The 21,045-nt window shown below is 42.8% G+C and overlaps 2 protein-coding genes across 2 annotated transcripts in view; both read right to left on the bottom strand.

The window, feature by feature from the left end:
• Window positions 1-12,956, bottom strand: part of dnah5l (dynein, axonemal, heavy chain 5 like) — a 35,015-nt gene extending 22,059 nt beyond the window's left edge. Inside the window, exons 1-43 of the mRNA XM_076158351.1 lie at window positions 12,755-12,956; window positions 12,578-12,663; window positions 12,191-12,379; window positions 11,983-12,048; window positions 11,589-11,678; window positions 11,218-11,289; window positions 10,865-10,966; window positions 10,537-10,723; window positions 10,191-10,356; window positions 9,928-10,021; window positions 9,636-9,734; window positions 9,366-9,547; window positions 9,077-9,196; window positions 8,768-8,873; window positions 8,235-8,330; window positions 8,060-8,155; window positions 7,547-7,720; window positions 7,318-7,407; window positions 7,070-7,225; window positions 6,858-6,997; window positions 6,626-6,777; window positions 6,204-6,411; window positions 6,028-6,115; window positions 5,821-5,944; window positions 5,469-5,644; window positions 5,257-5,349; window positions 5,045-5,148; window positions 4,862-4,958; window positions 4,707-4,787; window positions 4,298-4,552; window positions 4,036-4,185; window positions 3,799-3,917; window positions 3,339-3,475; window positions 2,981-3,143; window positions 2,760-2,871; window positions 2,524-2,652; window positions 2,072-2,271; window positions 1,706-1,859; window positions 1,481-1,591; window positions 1,209-1,364; window positions 962-1,090; window positions 415-630; window positions 58-204 (exon numbers count right to left, since the gene is read on the bottom strand). Of these exons, the coding sequence (XP_076014466.1) occupies window positions 58-204; window positions 415-630; window positions 962-1,090; window positions 1,209-1,364; window positions 1,481-1,591; window positions 1,706-1,859; window positions 2,072-2,271; window positions 2,524-2,652; window positions 2,760-2,871; window positions 2,981-3,143; window positions 3,339-3,475; window positions 3,799-3,917; window positions 4,036-4,185; window positions 4,298-4,552; window positions 4,707-4,787; window positions 4,862-4,958; window positions 5,045-5,148; window positions 5,257-5,349; window positions 5,469-5,644; window positions 5,821-5,944; window positions 6,028-6,115; window positions 6,204-6,411; window positions 6,626-6,777; window positions 6,858-6,997; window positions 7,070-7,225; window positions 7,318-7,407; window positions 7,547-7,720; window positions 8,060-8,155; window positions 8,235-8,330; window positions 8,768-8,873; window positions 9,077-9,196; window positions 9,366-9,547; window positions 9,636-9,734; window positions 9,928-10,021; window positions 10,191-10,356; window positions 10,537-10,723; window positions 10,865-10,966; window positions 11,218-11,289; window positions 11,589-11,678; window positions 11,983-12,048; window positions 12,191-12,379; window positions 12,578-12,663; window positions 12,755-12,956 (5,814 nt within the window). The remainder of the gene's footprint in view (window positions 1-57; window positions 205-414; window positions 631-961; window positions 1,091-1,208; window positions 1,365-1,480; window positions 1,592-1,705; window positions 1,860-2,071; window positions 2,272-2,523; window positions 2,653-2,759; window positions 2,872-2,980; window positions 3,144-3,338; window positions 3,476-3,798; window positions 3,918-4,035; window positions 4,186-4,297; window positions 4,553-4,706; window positions 4,788-4,861; window positions 4,959-5,044; window positions 5,149-5,256; window positions 5,350-5,468; window positions 5,645-5,820; window positions 5,945-6,027; window positions 6,116-6,203; window positions 6,412-6,625; window positions 6,778-6,857; window positions 6,998-7,069; window positions 7,226-7,317; window positions 7,408-7,546; window positions 7,721-8,059; window positions 8,156-8,234; window positions 8,331-8,767; window positions 8,874-9,076; window positions 9,197-9,365; window positions 9,548-9,635; window positions 9,735-9,927; window positions 10,022-10,190; window positions 10,357-10,536; window positions 10,724-10,864; window positions 10,967-11,217; window positions 11,290-11,588; window positions 11,679-11,982; window positions 12,049-12,190; window positions 12,380-12,577; window positions 12,664-12,754) is intronic.
• A 1,872-nt stretch (window positions 12,957-14,828) lies between these two features.
• Window positions 14,829-20,072, bottom strand: nub1 (negative regulator of ubiquitin-like proteins 1). The gene is made up of 15 exons (XM_076158292.1): window positions 19,929-20,072; window positions 19,171-19,292; window positions 18,598-18,765; window positions 18,411-18,475; window positions 18,242-18,306; window positions 17,929-18,105; window positions 17,743-17,831; window positions 17,453-17,559; window positions 17,139-17,325; window positions 16,939-17,046; window positions 16,679-16,831; window positions 16,436-16,582; window positions 16,030-16,113; window positions 15,654-15,849; window positions 14,829-15,455 (listed from the first exon to the last, which is right to left on the bottom strand). Exons 2-15 carry the CDS (start codon window positions 19,285-19,287, stop codon window positions 15,313-15,315), a joined length of 1,806 nt encoding a protein of 601 aa, XP_076014407.1. The 5' UTR covers window positions 19,288-19,292; window positions 19,929-20,072; the 3' UTR covers window positions 14,829-15,312.
• Window positions 20,073-21,045: the final 973 nt, after the last annotated feature.

The following is a 21,045-nucleotide window of genomic DNA, read 5'->3' on the forward strand; positions in this document are numbered from 1 at the left end:
TTAAATTGTTACTTTTCGATTTTTGTTTTGATTGCGGAACTCCTTTCATCTACCCACCAGCTCATCAAAGATGTCCCTCTGGTGGACGTGGATTGTAATGAGTGTCTCATACTTGGTCCTCTCATTCTTGCTCAACTCCCTGGTTGTCATATCGATCAACTCATTCAGAATGTCCAGGAACTTCTGATTGGTTGTCTGCATGATCTGCCAGCCGATCAGAGATGGCACAGGGAGGGAGGAAAAGGAGAAGCACCAGTGGTTAAAGTCTGATATCTCATGATCCTTGTACCGGTACAGCCCATCATTCATCCTGCACTGGTTGAATGACTTTAGGTCACTGTGTGAAGTGCAGAGATCTATCAGCCCCAAGATCACCCCTGGCCAGCAGAATAGAGAGAATAGTGACACAAGTACCTTCTTGTTCGCCTTGCTGAGGACCAGGGCTTCTTCTGCATCTCTGGTCCAGATCATCTGGATGCCCAGCAGGCCGACCTGAGCTGGGTATCCTGACTGGAAATCTAAAAGCTTCAGTTCTGGCTCACTGATTGCAAGGTGGGCCCGCCGGATGATATTGTGAATGGTCTGCCTCACACCAGCCAACAGCTGGCCTAACCAGACTTCCACGTTCCCCTGAAAAAACAGAAACCTCCAATGCAAAAAGCTGAGGTGCAATCACAATGGAAACAAGCTGAGAATTGATGAAATATTGTTTTCCAGGCATTTTGGATTTTTTTATTGTGGATTTCACATTTATTGATATCAGTAAGTAAGCCAGGCTCTCGCATCAAGGGCAATGAATACGAATTGTTATTGAATTGAATCAATAAAGGTTGGAGTACAGTACACTATGGAGTATAGTGTAGTACGATCGGCTGTCTTTGCTTTTAAGGAAAATCTTGGCACAACTGGTGTGTGTGTGTGTGTGTGTGTGTGTGTGTGTGTTTGTATTTTGTGCGTGTACCTGTGCCAGTAAAGGCTCGCTCAGCTCCACAGTTTCTCCTTCCTGGGACTGAAAACTAACGATCTGGTCATAATTTTTCTCATTAAAAACAACTCTGTTAACGTTATCAAACAGACTGAGGAGGTGAGCCTGAAAAATGATGGAAAAGAAAAAGACTTGATTCACATGGAGATATCCAGTAGTTCATCTAAACAGAAAACTAATCTGACAAATCAAAGTTCCTCAGTGACTGGTGTCAGTGTGTTACCTGTATAGTGTGTGAGTCTGAGGCCTGGCCCAGGATCTCCAACAGGGAGGGGTCAGACACAAAGAAAAAACGAGAAAACACCAGGCGTTTCTTTTCCAGGTAACCAGAAAGAGACTTCTGACAGAACTCCAACTGTTCCAGGAGGTGAGGGAGTAGCTGGACAAGGAGGAAAAGAGAAGAGCCACATTTCAAATACAACTCAACATTACTTACGCTCTGATTCCCTCAGTGCTGTAGTTTTGAACATATGTTGCATCTATGGGCATCTGTACCTGGCTGAGTGTCTCGTCTCCCACACAGCACTGAACCACATTAGTAACCTCATGTGCTCGCTGCATGATCCTCTGCCATGACTTATCAATGTTCTGGAAACGTTTGGCCTCCTGAATAAATCAAGAACAAAAACGCACTTTAAATATTTCACTCAGACATTTTAAAGCAATGTAAAAAAAGAAAAACTATGCCTACAACACAAAATGAGGATGGCATGTTGTGACCTGAGGCAGCTGCTTTGCAATGTCTCCACCCACAAACACGGCCTCCAGGTAGATCCAGAGGTTTTGAACAGACATCCACTTCTCAATGATCTCAGAGGTGTTAGAGAGCTTCTGAACCCACTGCTGAATAGACGTTTTGAATGGAGCATTGTACCTGAACAAGAGCAGGGAGCAGAACATTTTTATTTATTCATAAATGTATTAGTTCATTCATTGACCCCTTGGAAGCTCCATCTTTGAATCTTATCTTCATTCTTTCAGTTATTGAATTGTTGGGGCACTTATTCGTGCAAATCATCCATTGGTTCATCAATTAATTAATCAATGTGTCCATCTGTGCATGCACGTCTGGACCCCATCCCCCACCTGTTGCTCATCAGTGATGTCAGCACCATCAGACTGTCCTCCATCATAGAGATCTTTTCAGTGGTGTCCGCTCCTTTCAGCAGCAGCTCTCCTCTGGACCTGAAGGGGGCAAAGCTGAGTTGGTGGCCGCTCCACTCTGCCGCCACATCTTTCAGTTTGGCTTCGATGTCACGCTCCTTTACTGCACTGATACACACGTCCTGACACACACACATCAATACATGATTGTCAGTCATTTGCAAGAGGCCATGTGAGATGTAAGGTTTCACACACAGAAGACAAATACAGCACTTTGTGATTGGCTAAAATCTTAAAACTTGCGCGGCTCATTCTTGCCTCCTATTGGTTGATGTCCAATAAAGGTTATAGACAGCAACTGGATTTAACCTTTATGTTAGGGGTCACTGGTGTTAATTCTGACAAAGGAAAAGCTGCTATATCCTGGTAAATACCTCAATGTCTTCTTTGTACTTCAGCAGCGGGGCCTCCATGATGTTTCTGAGACAGAAATTGTCTGATTCCACTTGAAAGCTGTGACCAGTCAGATCACTGAGACGAGTCCAGTGTCTGGACAACATGGCCTGAAGGAGCAAAGTAGTGCCACTTTATAAAAATAAATAACCATCATAACAAGCCAAGACAGAATGACGATATGATGAAATGATGTTACTGCAGAGGTTTGTCGCACCTTGTTGGCCATCATGTAGAGCAACGGGCAGCTCTCTGTGAAGTCGTCAATGGTTTTCTTAAGATCTCTGAAAGCCTGCCACTCCTTCAAGGCCTTTGGAAGCTTTCGAATCCTGGAAATCGGCACAAAGACCCAGTGAGAGGTGGACAGAGGAGACTACACAGGACTTTCTGCTTGCAGCATCCATTCAAACGTCACAGTCATACTCATCCCTGTTGTACCTGTTCTGGAAGTCTTGCAGCTCTCCATTGATCTTCTCGATGTTAAGGTCAGCCCACAGGATGTCATAGTAGCCAGTAACGCTGTCGATGACAGAGTTGTACAAGATGTAGAGTTTGGAGAGCAGAGAGAGCTCTCTCTTGATCCTCTGAAGCTCCGGGTAATCTGCACAGACCAAATCAGGAGGGAAACCGAGACCAAGTGTTTTAGAAGCTACAAGAGTCACTTTGAGCCATAATCCAATCACTACTCATTGACATTCTCATCCCCTACTATCCTCCAGCAACATCATCTGCTGGAGGATAGTAGGGGATCTCTCTCTCTCTCTCTCTCTCTCTCTGTCACAGTTAGTCAGCTCACCTTTGACAGGAAGTCCAAACAGCTCCTCCCCTCCAGAAAAAGTGATGTATTTACTCCACAGTTGGTCAAACTCAGCCTGGAAACTCTGCAGACGTTCACAAGCCTCAGTTGGAACCAAACCCTCAATCCCTGGTCCCCTACAAACATACACAGACATATTTACCAGATCCAAATATGCATACATATATAAGTGCAAACTGATTGCCAATGGCTGTTGAATTTTCACAATAAAAGGCTTTTCGGTGTGGAGGCAAAGGTATTGAATTGATACCTGAATAAGATTTCATCTGATCTTTCAGAACATGTAGTGTATATTGACTACACATATGTCATTCATTTTATTGATAAATTACATTGAAAATAATCTAGCCTGTACCCAGCATGTACACAAATGAAACCCAGTCCCAAACCACTCACTTTTCAGGACGTGGCTGTGTAGTGTCTTGAAGTGTGTGTGTACCTGTCATCGTATTTGGTGTAGAATCCCTGTACTTCGCTCTGGAAGCTCTTCACTGCAGACAGCAGGTCTGCCTTCATGCTGGGCTGGATTTTCACCAGAGTGTTCTGGCTCTCCAAAACCTGGACTCACAACACAGACAGAGTCAGTCGTTCCACATACAAATGAATTACCACCACAGTGCATTATATATTTTTCATATTCTGTTCTGTCTGGTTATTCGGTTTATTGTATCATCACCAGGCTATTGAGGTTGTTCCATCCATATATCAGGCCATCAACACGTTCAGCATTCCCATCATTGAAGAATAGCTCATGTTTGTTGAGCAGAGAAAAAGATTCTTCCACTGGCCCAATGGTGGCGTCGATACGAACCTCTGCCTCCCGAATCTAAAGCAGCAAGAAAAAAGGTGTCAAAACTAATAAAATAAAGGGTGAATAAACAATCAGCTTTTCAGTATTCATGTACTAAAATATATGACTGAATCAGTGGTCAGCTTACCTCCTTGAGAGCTGCCATGGCAACTCGAACATCCTCCAGGTCTGTAATTGGCCGCTGCAGGCGCTTCATCAACCCGTCCACAAATGAGAAGATTTCATTCATGTCAGTGGACGCCCTGCTGTGTAGCGCAGTGCCAAAAGCTCGTTTCCAGAGTTGACACTCCTGAGAGAGCGCCATCTTCAGGTCGTTAGTGTCAAACAGAACAGAACCCACCGTGCAGGACACAGGAAGCTCTGAGATCTGTACCTCCAGATTCTGCAGGAAATCAGGGCACCATAGGTAAACACAGTGCAAACCTCAGATACTGTTTGTATGTTTATAATATGATTTGGAATGATGATTGGAACTTTTGTTGATATGATGTATGATTTTAAACACTGTATATATTGTAATGTTAATTGCAACTTACAGAGTAGGAGGAAATCTGAGAGTTGAATTCTGTCAGTGAGGGGTCAGACTCCAGGAAAGCCTGCACCTGCTCCTCTGGGTCCTAAACACAACAGCATATTGAACAAGGCCAAGAAGAAGCATAACAGCAAAACACCCTCAAACAAACATACACACCTGGTTCCACAGGGACGAGAAGCAAGCGAGCTCGGTCAACGTTTGGGCAGTGTGATCCGTCAGAGATAAAATGACAGAGCTCAGCTGGATCACCCACCTGTTCCAAACAACAACAACAACAAAATCACTCTCCTCACAATCATTTTTGTTAGGGTCAACATTTCAGTAATTACACTGACTGACTTATGGATGTCTTTGTGTTCAGCCAGCTGTCTGTCCAGAGGCCTCAGAACTGGTGGTTTGACCGGGATGTCGTCTCCTCCGTCCCGAGCCGCTGCCTGCTCCAGCTGAGACACACAGAGAGAATTTTATAAACCCTAAAATGGCGCAGATTTTATTCCCATAGATGGAAAATGAGGATAGAGGTTGAATAAATGATCACGCTGTTCTATTACCAGCTGCTGTTGGTGTTGTAGATGAGAGAAGGTCCACAGTGGGATTTCTTTAGCTACTGACAGCACAACGCTCACCACCTTATTTACCATACTCTGTGAAATACCACAAAAACACAACAAATAAGTTTGCAAAGGATACATTCTTAGCAGTCAGCCATCCTACTCATAGATTGGTTTTAAATCAAATCATATAATGTGCGAGATAGGAGTACCTGGATATCCTCAAGGTTTGGTCTAAGGACAATGTTGGGAATGGCCAGTTGAATTGAGGTTTTCAGGAGAGGAGTAGCAGCTGATTGGCTTCTAAAACAGGAGGAGGAGGAGGAGGGTGAAGGCTGGTGAAGGACATGCAGTCTCCTCCTCAGAGCATCCAAGGATGATTTGGTGGCTGAGCGAAAAGGCGTGAATTGGGGCAGAGAAACCAATGCTTTCAGTCAAAACAAATACTGTGAACATTTTGCAAAATCCCACAACAAAAAGCCACAAAAATGATTAACAAAATTAATGCAGATCAAATTTCACATGTTAAAAACTTTTAAAAGAGAAGAATGAAGAGATGCTGACCTTTGACCATAGCATTTGTATTGTGTTGACAAAGCTGACCAATCAGGTTGTAGAAACAACATGGATGACAAGACAGACAGCGAGTCTTTGTCTTGGAGTCTGGATGGAGACACTGAAAAGATCCCTGAAAGGAGAGAGAGAGGCTCAAAACTGTGTGTACCTGCCAGCATGCATTCCTAGTATGTGTGTGCATGTGTGTTAGCACACCTCCAGGTTAACAGTCTCAGTTGGCTTCATCTTCCTCTTCAGTTCTTCTATCAGATCAAACACATACTTTTCCACTTGCTGACTTTGCCTGTACACAATTAGAAATGCACACACTCAGAGTTGTACTGTCAGTGGCAGCACTAGTATCTTTCTTATTATGTTATTCCAATTCCTACCAGCAGAGAGTGTCTGCAGCAGCTTGTATGGAGCTGTCTGCTAGACGCAGTAACTCCTGAGGTGTGATAGGTAAGTCCTCAGGCAGGACCAACAGGCAGCAGGATGACATGTTCTGAAGGAGTCCACCAATGCGACACTCCAGGATGTCAGTGGCAACTTTGTCTATCTGATCCAGTTCCTTCAGAGCCAAATACACAACGTCTAGGACTGCAGGGGAGGGAGAGGCAGAAAGGGAGAGTGAGAGTCAATTCAGATGTGTTGGAAGGCAGTCGGAACTACTAGTGTGAAGGGATAGGAGAAGGGGGTTGTTCTTGGTTGTGGCACGTGTTGTTTGTGGTGAATAATGGTTGTTAATAAAGCAGTTGTTGGACTTCAAGAGTTTTCTTTTCAAATAACAAATCGATAACCCATAGTTGCCTACATTTGTCATTGTTGAGAGCCATCCAGGACAGTGTGGTGAATCCAGGAGAGAGAGCCACCGCTACCTGGTCGATGAACGGCTGCATTAATGGCAAGAGAAGAGATGGGATACGGGCGACCACTGAGCTGTAGTCCTCAAGCAACTCCACAAGCCTGGACCAGAAGTGACACGTTTAGAGGAAGGCAAGACAGGACACAGCCACAGACAATATCAAGGCAACAGTTCTTCTTACTGGGTGTGCAAAGTGTTGAGCTTTTCTTCTCTGGAGGTCATCTTGAGGATAACCTTTGGAATGGCAATGCCCAATTTGGTCATCCACTTTATTTCCTGCAGCACCTCCAGGACCATTGGATCCAGGTTCACAAACATCTCCTGAGTAACAGAGAGTCACTTTAAGCACATCTGATCTCCATTATCCATTCGACATAAGTTCTCATCCAGCACCTTATTGTTTTTATGTCGGACCAGCAGAGTGGTGTTGAGGTAGTGCGGAACTTTTTCTGCTGCCTGGCTCCACCCATGCACATGCAACGCCTCATACTGCAACAGCACCACCATCATCTTGTTGTAGCTCTGGATAACCTTAGACAGCTCTGGGCCCTCACACACACAAACAAGCAGACCAGCAGGGTTAAAGGGGTCGTTTTTAAACACTTTTTCATCAAAGTACTGCAGTAAAAATCAGTCTCTACCTTCAGGATATCAAGCTTTTTCTTCAGGATCAACATGGGACCCTCAGTCTTCCTGAGAAGCTGACGACACCACAGGATTCTACCTGCCACCTAAGAGAGAAACACACAGGTACTAGGAGAGGACCACCAGCTAATGAACAAGCAAACTGTCAGACAAACATACAGCTGCTGATACAGAGGAAAGGTTCTTGGCCAGTGTCCTGTCTCTTTTAGACTGGTCGTACCGTACCGGGGGTAAATTCCTGCCAATCGGAGGTTTGTCTCTCTCTTTCTGGTACGTCTTCCTCAGCTGCTCCAACTCCCTGCTGTAGTGCTGCAGCACCAGCAGGTAGTTCTTCTTCAGGTCCAGACAAGCTTCTAGACTGGACTCAAAAACCAGGAGCAGCTCCAGCATCCGCTCAGTCTGAAATAGAAACAACAGAGGCAATCCTGTTGCAGTTTTGTTTGAGCATTTCTCCTCTAGTTTCGATTTTATCTCGTAAACTAGTCTATTTGACCCCGTTTTATCTATAGCAGTAGGTCAGTAGGATATGATCACATTTCACTTAATGTCACATAATTTTAGTTTAATCTCATCTCTTTCTCATCTACTCTTAATAATCTATTTGATCAGAATTTAGTCCACACTTACCTGCATTTCCATGTGCTAGTTTACCTTAATCTCATCTCAATGTCTCTCTATGTCTAATTCAAACTACTCCTCCTAGATTTCCCACAGCAGCTCTGTTCATGTTGAACTCACCGTCAGATTCTGTTGGAACCAGAAGTCTAGCAGAGACTGAATAGACTGGAACAAAGCCTGAACCTGGAGCTGGAAGTCTGCGTAATCACTGTCAAACTGAAACATACATAACAGTACGAGTTTTACAGGAATTGTTATCACAGTGTGACTATTATAGGAGTATAATCATTGTTACCTCCAGTTTTCGGTGATCCAGAATGTCATAGGTCTTGGACTTAGTGGTGGAGATGATGGTCTGGTAGCGAGCATAGATCTTCTCAATGCCCTCCACCTGGAATACAACTAAGGTCAGTTATACTCACCTGTCTTTGTACTCATGTAGTTAATGGAGAACTAGTAGAACTTGAAGTCACATAACCAATGCATGTGCAGCATACATTTTCTTAGGTCTTCAGAAAAGAGACAGTGCCTCTACTCTAACTTTGGTTCACAGGAAGGTTATCCAGGATAACTGTGACAGATAAGTCCGGTAATTATATTACTGTTGAGTTTGGACTCCATAACTTCAACCAAGTTCTCTTTTATTTTGATTATTTGAATTACTAATTGTGATATTTCAAATTTATGGTGAACCCTTGAGGCCTCAATCAATCACCTGCTATCCTTCCCCCTTGTAAAAAAGGGATGGTGCCCTTATTTAATATATAGCACAATTGATCATAACCTGCTGCATCTACAATGTCATCACCAGGAAACAGTTAGGACCACCTTTATGCTCTGCAGAGCTGCCAGGTTCTCCAGGGTGGAGACCATGTCAGCCATTTTCTCCAGACGCCTGCAGAAAGCATCAAACTTCCCAAAGATGTAATTCTCACTGAAAAAAAACATAAAGGAGGAATTAGCTCTTTTGCCTGAGAGGGAAGGTTTTATTTCAGGTGCACGGCTACATGGAGGTTTAGAAATGAGGATTTGGTGGCACAGAAGCAGGGAAATTAAGCAGTTTTCATAGAGCATCCACCTCGTCACATACAGCATTCTAACATACACACATAACACATATTCCTGCCAACAGCATACCTGAAGTCAAACTGTCTGTTTTCTGGTGTTTCTCTCAGTTTGTCCTTGACAGCCTGGAAGCTTTTCTGGTATTCCACATTCAGATTACAACACTCTGAGATACGCTGCAGGAGCTCAGACCTTCACACACACACACACACACACACACACACACACACACACACACACACACACACACACACACACACACACACACACACACACACACACACACACACACAAAGTGAGTTTTCCATGTTGTAGTCTGATTTTCTCATCAGGTTTCAGGTCTCACCCTAGTCTACTTTACCTGCTGTGGTCCCAGATGCGGGCCACGCCCTGTGACAGATACGCCCTACAGCTGGAGATCATCTGGTTGGAGACTTTCAGCAGTAGACAGGTCATTCTCTCAGAAGTGTTGTAATACTGAGAGACAGTAAAGATCATCCTGATGCTGGTCATCAGACTAGGAATGAGCTCGACCATACTTGTCTGTGAGACAGAGACAGATAGACAGATTTGTATGGCACTTTGGAATCCACAGATGGACAGACAGGTAGCCAGACAGGTAGATTCTTACCGGTGAGCTTTTCTGCAGCTGTCCAAAGAATTTCTCCAGTGTGTACAGATACTTCACATTATCCTTGGCTTCATTAGACACCAAAGTGATATAACCATCCTTAGATCATAAATGGATCAATCAGTCAATCATTAATATCACAAAAATACTTCAAGATCAAGTAAACTAAACTGTCCCACAGTGAAATGGGAAAAATTTAGATTAATTCTAAACTAAATCATACCAAACTGAACATGAACCATGTTTTAACCAATGATAAACAAATGAATGAACATAGTAGATATCAGCTGACCAGCTCCCTCCAGGTTTGCAGTGTTCTTGACTTGGCAAACTGCAAAACTCCAAGAGTCCTTTTCAACTGAGGGCGCCTCAACTCCTCCATCAGACTGACACACACACAAACACACACAAACAGGTTGAACAACTGGATGCACAAAAAGTTATAATTGTTATGAAAGAAGACCAATTTATGACTCTGTGTGTGTGTGTGTGTGTGTGTGTGTGTGTGTGTGTGTGTGTGTGTGTGTCAGTCTGATGAATGGAGTGCATGTCTACCTGCTAAACGTCATCATCCGTCTCTTCCAGTAGACCAGCTCAGTTGACGGCCCAGCATTGTCTGCCTCCTTCCTTATCTGCTCACTCTCTGTCAACACCTGCTTGATCTGATTGGCCCACACTGAGACCACGCCCTCCAGACGCTCCACCAGCTCCTTGTTATTAGCTGAAAGCAGAGAGAAGGTTCTCCATCCAGCAATAACTCGATACATTTTTCCATTTATTTCCTACCTTCTAATCTAGTTTAAATTGACTTTTTGTATTGAAGACATTTATGGTTAAATATGTGATCTGTTGTTAGTATATTTTAGGACACTTTTTTACGGTGATGTACGCTGGGTCCTACCTGCAGCTGTGTAATCTGCTGGGCTGCTCAGCTCGGATATTGCGACAGGAAGTTCGAGCTGTTGCAGGTGGAACCTTCCGTCCATGTTAACTCTGGCTGAGCTCACATTACTGACAAACTGATTCACAGAAGACAGGAAGGACTGGACATGTGGACTGGACACGCCGTCCTGCAGAACACCCCAGCTCTACACAAACACATCACAACCAAAACCTTACTTTCAGCTATTCTCAACCAGGGAAAAAACTTATCAGGATCAGAAAACAGACAGAAGAAGGCAGATCACTGCGGTGCAATCATAAAAATGAGAGTTCTGATCTGTGTGTACCTGCTGTGACGTTATTGCCGGTAGCATGATGTGAGCCAACAATGTCTCCAAGCTGTACAAGAGGCCGCTGTCACTGCCATCTAACATCCCAAAGCTCACCTCCTATTAGAGGAAAGTTCTGTGAGTAGTTACAAGTCTCAATCATTAACTTGTGAACAAATTTACATTATTGAACATTATTGAAGTGGATGACTTGAAAATGTCGTTTGTACATTTTTAGCCCTGTCCTTTGATCCAAAACAGGAAAAACATGAGATGATGGAACTTGTCTAAGGTTACACAGTTTGGGATTCATGAAATGGAAGGAGTAGTTATTGGCTGACTGCCTGGCTGCTGCTGCTATGGTTACTGACCTGGTGTATGTTAGCGGTTGTTATGGCTTTATCCGTGGTTCTCAGGAAGAACAGACACATCCCAAGTAAAGGCTGTAAAAGACAGATGTATTATATGCAAATACATGATTATTATCTATACATTTAGTGTATATACAGAGATTTAATATGCGATGCAGTCAGAGGTTTGAAGTAAGTCAGCATAAGGAATTCTTATCAAGCAGATTTGTCTGTTATTGAGTTCTGAAAGTCTGACTTTCTTTTAACAAGTGAATAAATCTGCTTTTGCACCTTGAACATTCTCAATTTGTTGGTCTGTCAGAAATGTCCACATTTTAAAGATAAAAATCTGCTGTTCTGATTTTGGTGGGTGGGTCTGATGGGAAGTTCACCTCAGAGCCACCGGTGGTGAGAAAGAGTTTCTTCTGAGCTTGAGCAGCTCTCGGTGCCTCACCAAAGGACGAATGATTGGCAGACACCATCTGAGAGAGAGAGAGACACACAGACAGAATAGAGAAAGAGAGAGACAAGTAGACCAATGGACAGACAGAGAGACAAAGAGACAGAAAGACAGAAAGAGACAAAGACAGAGAGAGACCAGGGGACGGAGACCAAGGGAGACACATTGGCAGAGGCACAAAGAGACAAATACAAAATTAGACGTTGTCGGCGACACATAGCAGACTAAATGATATAAGATTTAGATAGCATTTTAGAAACATTGGATGATGCCCACCATACTCAAAAACTGAATATTTATTAAAATATGACTGTTACCTCCCCCACATCCTGATAGAAGAACATCAGCTTCTTGGATCCATCAGCAGCAAAGAAATCCTGGATCATACCAAACTGAAAGACATGATTTATCTAGACATGACTGAATGCAACGGACTGGACTGGATTCAGCTGAACTGAAGCAAACTGAGCTGGATTTAAGGGCGTGGCTAACTAGACTGAAATGGACATGGACTGGACTGAACTCTGATGGTACCTTTTCATCAGAGATAAGGGCATCCTCCACCTCGGTTTCCCCCAGGATCCCGGTGGTTGCCAGTCTGCTGTTCAGGTATTTGTGTCGTGAGTCCAACGCTGCTCGCCTCTCCTCCTTCATTGCTCGGGTCTTTTTTGCCAGCTCTCTCCTTGCCTCATTAGACATCAGCATTATCCGTTTACCAGACACCTGCACAGAAATGCATCAGCCAGAGTAACCAACAATGTTTCACGTCTAATTGACTGCGGGAACACAAGTGAGTTCATGGAATGTCATGATTCTGTTGCTGATGTTGTGTTTACATTTAAGTTTCAAAATTGCTATGTCTCTATCTGGTTACATTGCAGCGCCACCGGTGGCCGGCCAGTGTTACTGTCTCGTACTCACAGAGGTGCTGGCTGTGGATGAACGAGCAGCATTGGGGTCTCTCAGGTCTGGGACTCTGATTTGCCGGTGTCCTCTGCCAGCTTCCTCTGTCGATTAAAGGAGAAAGAAGAGAAAGTGATAAAGAAACAGTGAATGAGTGACTGAATGCGTTACATATTGCACATCTGGGATATCTACCTAGAGGGGGTTTGGGTTTAAAAGCATGGCCTGCTCCTCCTTCCTCCTCCTCTGCCACCTCTTTCCCAGGGCTATTCAGGTTCTCCAGCACAGGATTTGTGCTGGGGGCAGGTTGGCTACCCTGCCCCGCTGCCCCCTGAGAAGAAGATACATCCAACCCAGGGTCAGAGCTGTCGGTTGGGGGAACAAGTGAATCGCCCATCTGTGGAAGAGACTCTGGCTCATCCATCTGAGAGAGAGAGAGAGAGAGAGAGAGAGAGAGAGAGAGAGAGAGAGAGAGAGAGAGAGAGAGAGAGAGAGCGGGAGAGGGAGAGGGAGAGGGAGAGGGAGAGAGAAAGAGAAAGAGAAAGAGAGAGAAAATAAAGATACAATAAAGCAGAATTAGGCCAAATTCCATGAAAACAAAACAAAAACAATCCCTTCACCAAAAAGAGGGAAACCTCCAATCCTACCAGTACCAAGTCTCTGTGGCTTCTGTTTCTCTTCTCTCCTCTGGGTAAATCAAAACCATGAGTCTGTCAAGGTAAAGTTTGACTGTTGCCATGATACCACTAACAATGAGGCAGGTGTGTCCTCTGTTCCTGTTTCCCTCTTGACAGTCAAATGCATGAATTTGGAGTTTAAGTTTGGAATATGTTGCATTGTTTAGTAAAACAAAAGTGTTTTCTCTTTATTTTCTATTCAAAACTTTTTTAAATGCTTCTTTGCACGATTTGGAGCTTTGGCCATATTGTAACTTTACACCATCATGCTGGTAAAGCCTTTTGAAATTGAGAGAACCAAAACCATGAGTGCGTCCAGGTAAAGTTTGACTGTTGCCATGATACCACTGGCAGAGGTATGTGTGTTATTGACAAGTCCTGACCTTTATACTGTTTTTTTCTCTCTCATTGGTTTGTAGATTCCCCTGTCCAGTTGCACTTGCCGGAGCTTTAGCTTAGCTTCAAATGATTTAATATTTGAGAAAAGCTAGCTAAGAAGCTGGTTGGGACCTTGGGGCTTGGCCTTCAGCTCTGAGAGGTACTTGGGAATGTTCACCATGAAAGCCAAATCACACAGTCACTTGCTGTCACTGAGTTCAACGACAGGTTTCCTCTTCGTCTCCATGAAGTGCTTAACTTTACGCGATTAGCTCACTGGCATGCATCGCGTTGTCCTGGTAAGCTAGTTGGGCACCCAAACTTAGCATGTTTCGAGCTGTAATGACGCTCGAGGTTAACGTTTTTCACAACAGTCAGCGCATTCGCACAAACTAGGCACACAAGCTAGCTTTTCAATTCCACAAAAAAATAGTCGTTACTCCATTTGACTTGGACAGAACGACATTCCGTATAAACTTTTCGTTTCTTTGTCGCCATGTTCGGCTACCTGATGGCGGCAGGTACGACACGCGCTAACAGTTACGCGCTGTTGTGTTCAATGACTCTGACCTTGGCCCGGACATCCGCCCGTTTTGTCCCAAGGTGAATTAATTGCTCTCTGTTTAACTAAATTATTTTAGTCTGTGTGTGTGGTGTCATATTGCTCGTTTTAAGTCTTAAATATTTATTTATTTTAAATTGTGTTTATGTATTGTCTCGCGGGTCGGAGGTTCCCCACCCCTGACCTAGTTAAACCTTATCTAAATCCATGAGAATATTCCTCATGTATTTGTCACGTGATTGTGGTCGTGTTGTGTTTTCAGAAGTTGGTTTCCAGTTCATTCGGCCTCTTTTTGGATTTATTAAATTACTTTTTTAACTTCAAAATAAATTACAAATGGCAGTCATTCTCGAAAACATTCTGCTCATTAACAAACATAACTTTGCAATCAAAATTAAATTAATTGAATTGGCTTGAGAAAATATTTATTTTAAAGAACAAGGGAATATTTAGCTTATTCCCGAACATGTGATTAAATGGGACATGGCAGTTTTGGTTTATAAGCGGCTCCTAAACTTCAGAAACTTTAAAAGTAAAGAGAAACATATTTAGTCAACTAGAAATGTGGAGATTGTCTTCAAAATGTAATTGATTTAGTTTTTTTTAATGAAGACATACTTTCTTATAACACACCTTTCTCATTTTGGAACAAATCTTGACTGCAGCATAACAAAAGTCTGGGTAAAATTACATTATAACCCCAGACAAAGAAAAAAAGTCAGCATGAAAACATTGTGACACCTCAGATAAGATCTCCACCTTTGGCAGGTGACCCTAAATTAAACCGCTGCAATTATTAATGTTTTGCTCAAAACATAAAACATCTGAGGACCACACAGGACAGCAATCAAATCAAATCAAAAATATATTTTACATGAGATAATGAAGCACATCTGAAGAAAAAAATTAAAGCAGGAGAACTTGCAGCTCTGAACAAATTTCCCTGCCGCATATACAAATATGTGAGATATTGATATTTCAGTCTCCACACATCTGAAGCTTCTTGTTTTCAACAGCAAGAGAGCACTGTTCAGCGCTGCAGGTGCTGTTTTAGGACAACTGTCAAATTGTAGATTTTATATATTCTCAGGGGAAAAAATCTGTAATGAAAGAGCAGAGTTGTACATGTGCGTGCATCAGACAGTATGTGAATGTCCTCTGCTGAGGTAGGTCTTCATAGTTTGGATCAGCTCGCTCTCCTCCTCCAGAGTCTCATCCAGGTAATCCTCTTCATGATGAGAGATGTCCTCCAATACCTCATTAACCAGCTCATTGTCCTCTGAGTGCACACGCAGACAGACAGACAGACAGACAGACAGACAGACAGACAGACAGACAGACAGAAAGAGAAATCAGAGTGATAGTCAGACCTGTTGTCTGTCATGCAAAGAGGTATAAATGACTTAAATGAGACATTGTAAAGGCTGTTGCTGTATGTATGATTGTGAAGCGGTGTTTGTGTTTGTGTGTTTCCTACCTGCAGACTTTGAGGAGGTGCTGGGCCTCTCGGAGGACGCTGAGGAGGAGGAGCAGGAGGGTGGGGAGGAAGACAGGAGATCAGAAGAGATGACCCCCTGGTTGTCCAGCAGCAGCTGAGTAGCTGATTGGACATCTCCGCCTGTCAAACCCAGAGCCGCCTCAGCCGCTTCCCTCTCAAACCCCAGATACAACAACTACAGCCACAAAGGAGTGTGTGGGTGTGTGGGAGAGATAGAGAGAGAGGGAGAAATCAATAAAAAACACTTTGTTTAAGATGGTTTCATTCTGGTGGTCATAAAAACAATCAGACCAAGTGTAAGAAGGCCTTCAGGGAAATGTGATTCAATTTAATATTATGGAGTTCAGCTTTGTACCTGGTCCACCTTCTCTTGACTGGCCACTGGCCACTCTGTGTTGCAATTGTTTTCTTGGGTTGCTTGGGAGGAATCAAGGAGGATCTATCAAGATGCAGAAAACAAGAGGTGCAATAATAGTGATACTTCTTATCCAAAGGTCATCTTCCACACGTTCCCATTATGAGGAAAGAGCACCAAGAATATCCAAATGTATCATTGTTAATCTAGACAGTCTACAGAAATGGCTGCCCTGCACCCCTCTGTAGTGCATGTGTTTGTGTGTGTGATATGTAGGGGGTGCAAGACAAATTTCAATTGTGTGTGATTGCTATCAGTTGCATGCAAAATGACTTGAATAAACTATCTTAAATCTTAAATCTCTTAAATCTTAAATCTGAAATGTTTATATTAGACAGACACTTACTCCATAGGCTCTATCCACGTCTCCATCAGCATGGTGCAGGGCGCTGACAGCGTCGCTCCGGCTGTATCCAAGTTCTGTCAGGGTGCTGATGTCATCCACCCTCTTCCTCCTCCTCTGTTTCTCCCTCTGCTTCAGTTCGTCTCGCTCCTGGCACCACACACACATTTAATGACAACTTCTCCACTGTGTGAAACAATAAAAAGTGCATGTACCCAAGGTTTTTTGGACAGGACAAAGAGAGACCTGTCTCCTGTTGCTGATGTGTATGGCCGCCTCCTGCAGGTCTCCCTCACAGGCTCTGAGCCCGAGTCGAGCATCTTTTTCAGAGAAACCAAGAGCCATCAGCTGAGCCATTTTCCCGGAGTCCAGACAAAGGCGGCTGTACAGCGACTCCACCTGCAGCACAGAGCATAAACACAAATTAAACATATAGCACATACTACTGCTTATTCCATGATTCAGCCCAATCACAACAGGTTACAACTTTATTTAACCATGTGTACCTTCTCTAGCTTCAGTGTGGCCTGGGCGTCGTTCCCCTCTATGTAAGACAGGAGGCTCTGGAGGAGGTACAACCTGAGAAACAACACCTCTTCTCTGCCTGTATTACCCTGGACAACACACACACACGCACATAGACTGAATTGTATGCATGTGTTTGTGTTGCATGTGGGCTAAATGTTTGTTTTGTCGTGTAGTAAACCTTGATCATGAGGAGCCGCTGCTGCTGCTCTCCATAGCACTGGAGGAAACAGTCCTCTGCCTTATCCAACCTCCTTCTGCCGTCCTCCAGGCAGGACAGAGCTTCCAGCGCTCGGTAACACCACACAATGTCCAGCTGCAGGACGGCGTAGTTATCCACCGAGCCAAGCAGGGCCGAGCGGCACATACTATAAGACGACACAGAGATTTAGGTCACGAGTTCAGATAAGAGCCTCGAAAGCAACTGGAAAGAATATGTAGTACACTGCCACCTAGTGGAGATTATACATGTGAGGCTGTGAGTGACGTCTTCACCCGAATTGTTCGTCTGCCTGTAGCAGGTGACAGAGAGCGTCATCGTACTCCTTCCTCTTCATCAGAGAACGACCTTTCTCATGGAAACCCATAGCCAGCATAAGAGCCTGACACACATACACAGGAGGGAGAGGGAGAGAGAGAGAGGGAGGTGTGCAGTTATATTTCTGTTTGTGCGCTGATGTAATTGGTTTTGGTTTCAGTTTTAAAGTTTCATTACTAACACAACTAAAACTAATGAGCATTAACTGTATATTATTAGAATAGACACACACACGCGGCATCTTTACCTTCTTCTCTTTGGGCGGGATCTTCAGTGGGTTTCCTTTCTGGTCGGCGATCTCCAAAAAGGGCTTGTTCTCTGGGTCTTCACTGCCGTCTGACAACACAGAATAATAATAACACTAAATCTATCAGTGATGTTCAGTTTAACAAGGGTCATTGTGAGCTTAGTGTTAAGTGTTTTGTGTTCCAACCTCTCTCGGACAGGATCTGGAAGCCTTTCTGGGTCCTCTGGATGCTCTCCTTCTGTTTGTCGTCCTTCTTTTTCGCCTCCTCTTCAACACTAATCTGTTGCTTCAACTCATCATCAGTCACCCTCAGCACCATCACCTTACTGTGGTTTTTAACGCCCTGCTCATCCAGGCGCTGATCTTAGAAAAAAAACATATTAAACAATACGTTACAGGGTGTCTAGGAGTGTAAGGTTCTGCCTTTGACATCATCACAACACTTAAGGAGACTTTGTGAGGCCTTGATGGAGGTTTGAGTTCTCTGGTCTGAACTTACCAACACTCAGAGTTTTCCCGTTCAGGATCAGCTTGATGTGTTTAAGGCCATACTCTTCTCCAATCCTAAACACACACACACATTCTGTTACTACCTATACTCTACATGCAAACTGTACAGAAGTATTTCAAGGTTATTTAAGGTGCAAAAGCTGGAAGTTGGAATTAACCTGTCCACCACCTCCTGAATCAAAACATCCAGTTTTGTCTCCAAGTAATCCTTCATCTTTGGATCCTGAAACATGAAACAAGAATATTTGAGACTCAACAGCTGCAGCAGGCTCTAATACACACAGAAGCAGATAAGTGGTGATATCTGTTTTGAGGAATATAGTCTAGAGTTAAATCTATAATGACCTTCTTGCTTTGTCGGGGCAGCAGCAGTTCCAGCGTGGCCACTCTGGTTTCTCTGTACATGGTGTTTCCTTTTCCTCTTTTCACAGCCAGGGCTCTGATGGACTCAAGAGCGCCCCCCACTTCTAACGATGACAGACAAACCACAGGAGCATATCTCTCTGCTAGTTCCTAAAAGGATCAAGAAAAAAAGAAGTTTGTTTTTGCAAATTGATTTTCACTTTTGTCAGTTTCACTATATTTCTTAAAAGATTGAGGGGTTTAATGTTTGTAATTGGAAATGTACCAAACCTTTTGGGTCCATTTTTATTTTGCTTTTTTCCCAACTCATTCTTGAAAAAATATTGTAGGTCTATTTTGATTTAAAAATAGAATTTCAAGAATTAAATAGAATTTAATTTAATTTGTGTTTGTTTTGTATTTACTTTTTAAAATTTCTATTTTATTTCTATTTTTTTATATTACATCTGCAAGCAACATCTTTAAAGCATTCCATAGATAATATGTGTCGACAGTATTAATTAATTAATTTTATTTTCATGATTTTCCTTTTCTTTCTCCCTCCCTCCCACTGACCTGCATGTGCTGCTGACCAGGCTGGTTGTCATCGTCTGTGTATGGCAGGTTCCAAAGCTGGATCTTCTCCTGTTTTAGCAGGTTCTTCAGCTTCGCCTCTGTGTTCTGCTCTGCCATTGTCTCTGAGAACAAAACAACCATGACAACTGAGGTAAAACAACAAGAAGACAACAACAGACAAGAGAAAGGACAGCCAAAGTTGGATATCCCTTGCTGTATTATTTTTTGAAGTCAATAATCAACAGTGGAAACGAAAGCAAGGGTTCAAACTCCAACAGGTTAATGATGTAAGTAACAAATGTTCTGAGGAAAATGTTTAAATTCGGGATCCTCCTCAACCACCATAGATATAATCATTTATATCATGATTATCAACGCAATGATCATTATTTCAACCGATTTCCAATGGAGGAAACGAGTGTCAAGCTCTGGAAACGGGACAGATTGCAGACAGGCTCAAATGATTTCATTTATTCGTTTTTAATTATCTCATGCGTTTGTTTCAACAAATCAGATTTCCCAAATTATATAACCGTTAACATGATGGGGAAAGTAACATTTGCATTTTCCGTCCATCTATATCCGCCTATGCTTTGGGTCTGGTTAGGCAGTGAGTGTGTAGTTTGGGGGCTAAGTAAGCTAACATTACTTGTCAATGCTCGATTCCTACCGATAGCTTCAAACACGGCGGGGTTTCACAGTTTGTCTTCTCTAAATCTGTCACATGTTAAATGTCAAATAAACGTTCGGAGTCATACCTGTTAGGGGAGACGTATCCTGAGTTTAATTTCCGTGAATGTTTTTGTTCGCCGTTCTTGTTTTGGTTTTGTTATTTCGATGAAGATCATCGCAGGTTGAGAAAGTCATCTTGAATCATTTCCGGTTTCCGCTATAATAAAGAACGTTAGCCCAATCAGACACAGGCGCTGTGCCCGATCCGTAATACTGAGAAGTGCATCTTCTCATTTACAAACGATCTTTGGTAAATACTGTGGCGTCATGCTTTGACATGGACGGTGACTCACGAGTGTCAAATGTTACGCAGGTTGAAGTGACGCCAACACTTTACTGTTGACGTCACTCGTATTTATTGCATTTGTAGTGAATAACTCAAAGCAACACGTCAAAATGAAGTCTTAATCTAATTTTGACAATAACAAGATATTAAATATTTATTTTACATCTGTTTGCCTTCCCACTATACTAGTCTCAATAATAATTTCCCTTTAAAACATTCTTGCTTGTTTTAGCTGTGCGTCGTCATATTTATACTGGTGGTTTAGCAGCAGTGTTATTGAACAAACTTACGTCGATAGAAATCCATCAAGTAAGACCAACACAAACTGCATCATGCAACTTTAATTTGGAGGAGCTTCCTTGGCAGTCTTGCTTACACTTCAGCCAAGATGTGTCACTTCTTATGTAAGCCTGGCAAACAACATTTGTCATGCAAATTACAAGCAGTAACTTTAAATGTTTGTTTTTTAAATGTTTGATTAGAAAAAACAAAGTCAAACGTTCAATCTTCCAATGTTGCTCACAACAGTGTCAGACTCGAAAACTACATAAATAATAGTGATGTCATCAAAATAGCAGAGTGATGTCATCCAATATCAACATTTTGACTGTGAAACTAGCTAATTAGTTCATCTTTGGCTCTTTTAGTTTACTTTTATTTGAAAGAGATCCTCAGAGAAAATATCAAATGCTATGATACAGATTACAGAATCAGATATAAAAATTTCAAAACTGAAATATCTGTTTTATTGCTAGAAGAGGTAGAGCCTCTTTTAAAAGTACTGTTATTGATTACTAGAACAACGGACATTTCCTTTTTATTTTTTCATTTTGTTTTGCATCCCTGGCGGGTCAGGA

The sequence above is a fragment of the Genypterus blacodes genome, unplaced genomic scaffold (assembly GCF_046128005.1).
Source record: "Genypterus blacodes isolate CSIRO-AG114 ecotype Tasmania unplaced genomic scaffold, CSIRO-AGI_Gbla_v1 ptg000076l_1, whole genome shotgun sequence".
In the NCBI taxonomy this organism is placed as follows: Eukaryota; Metazoa; Chordata; class Actinopteri; order Ophidiiformes; family Ophidiidae; genus Genypterus; species Genypterus blacodes.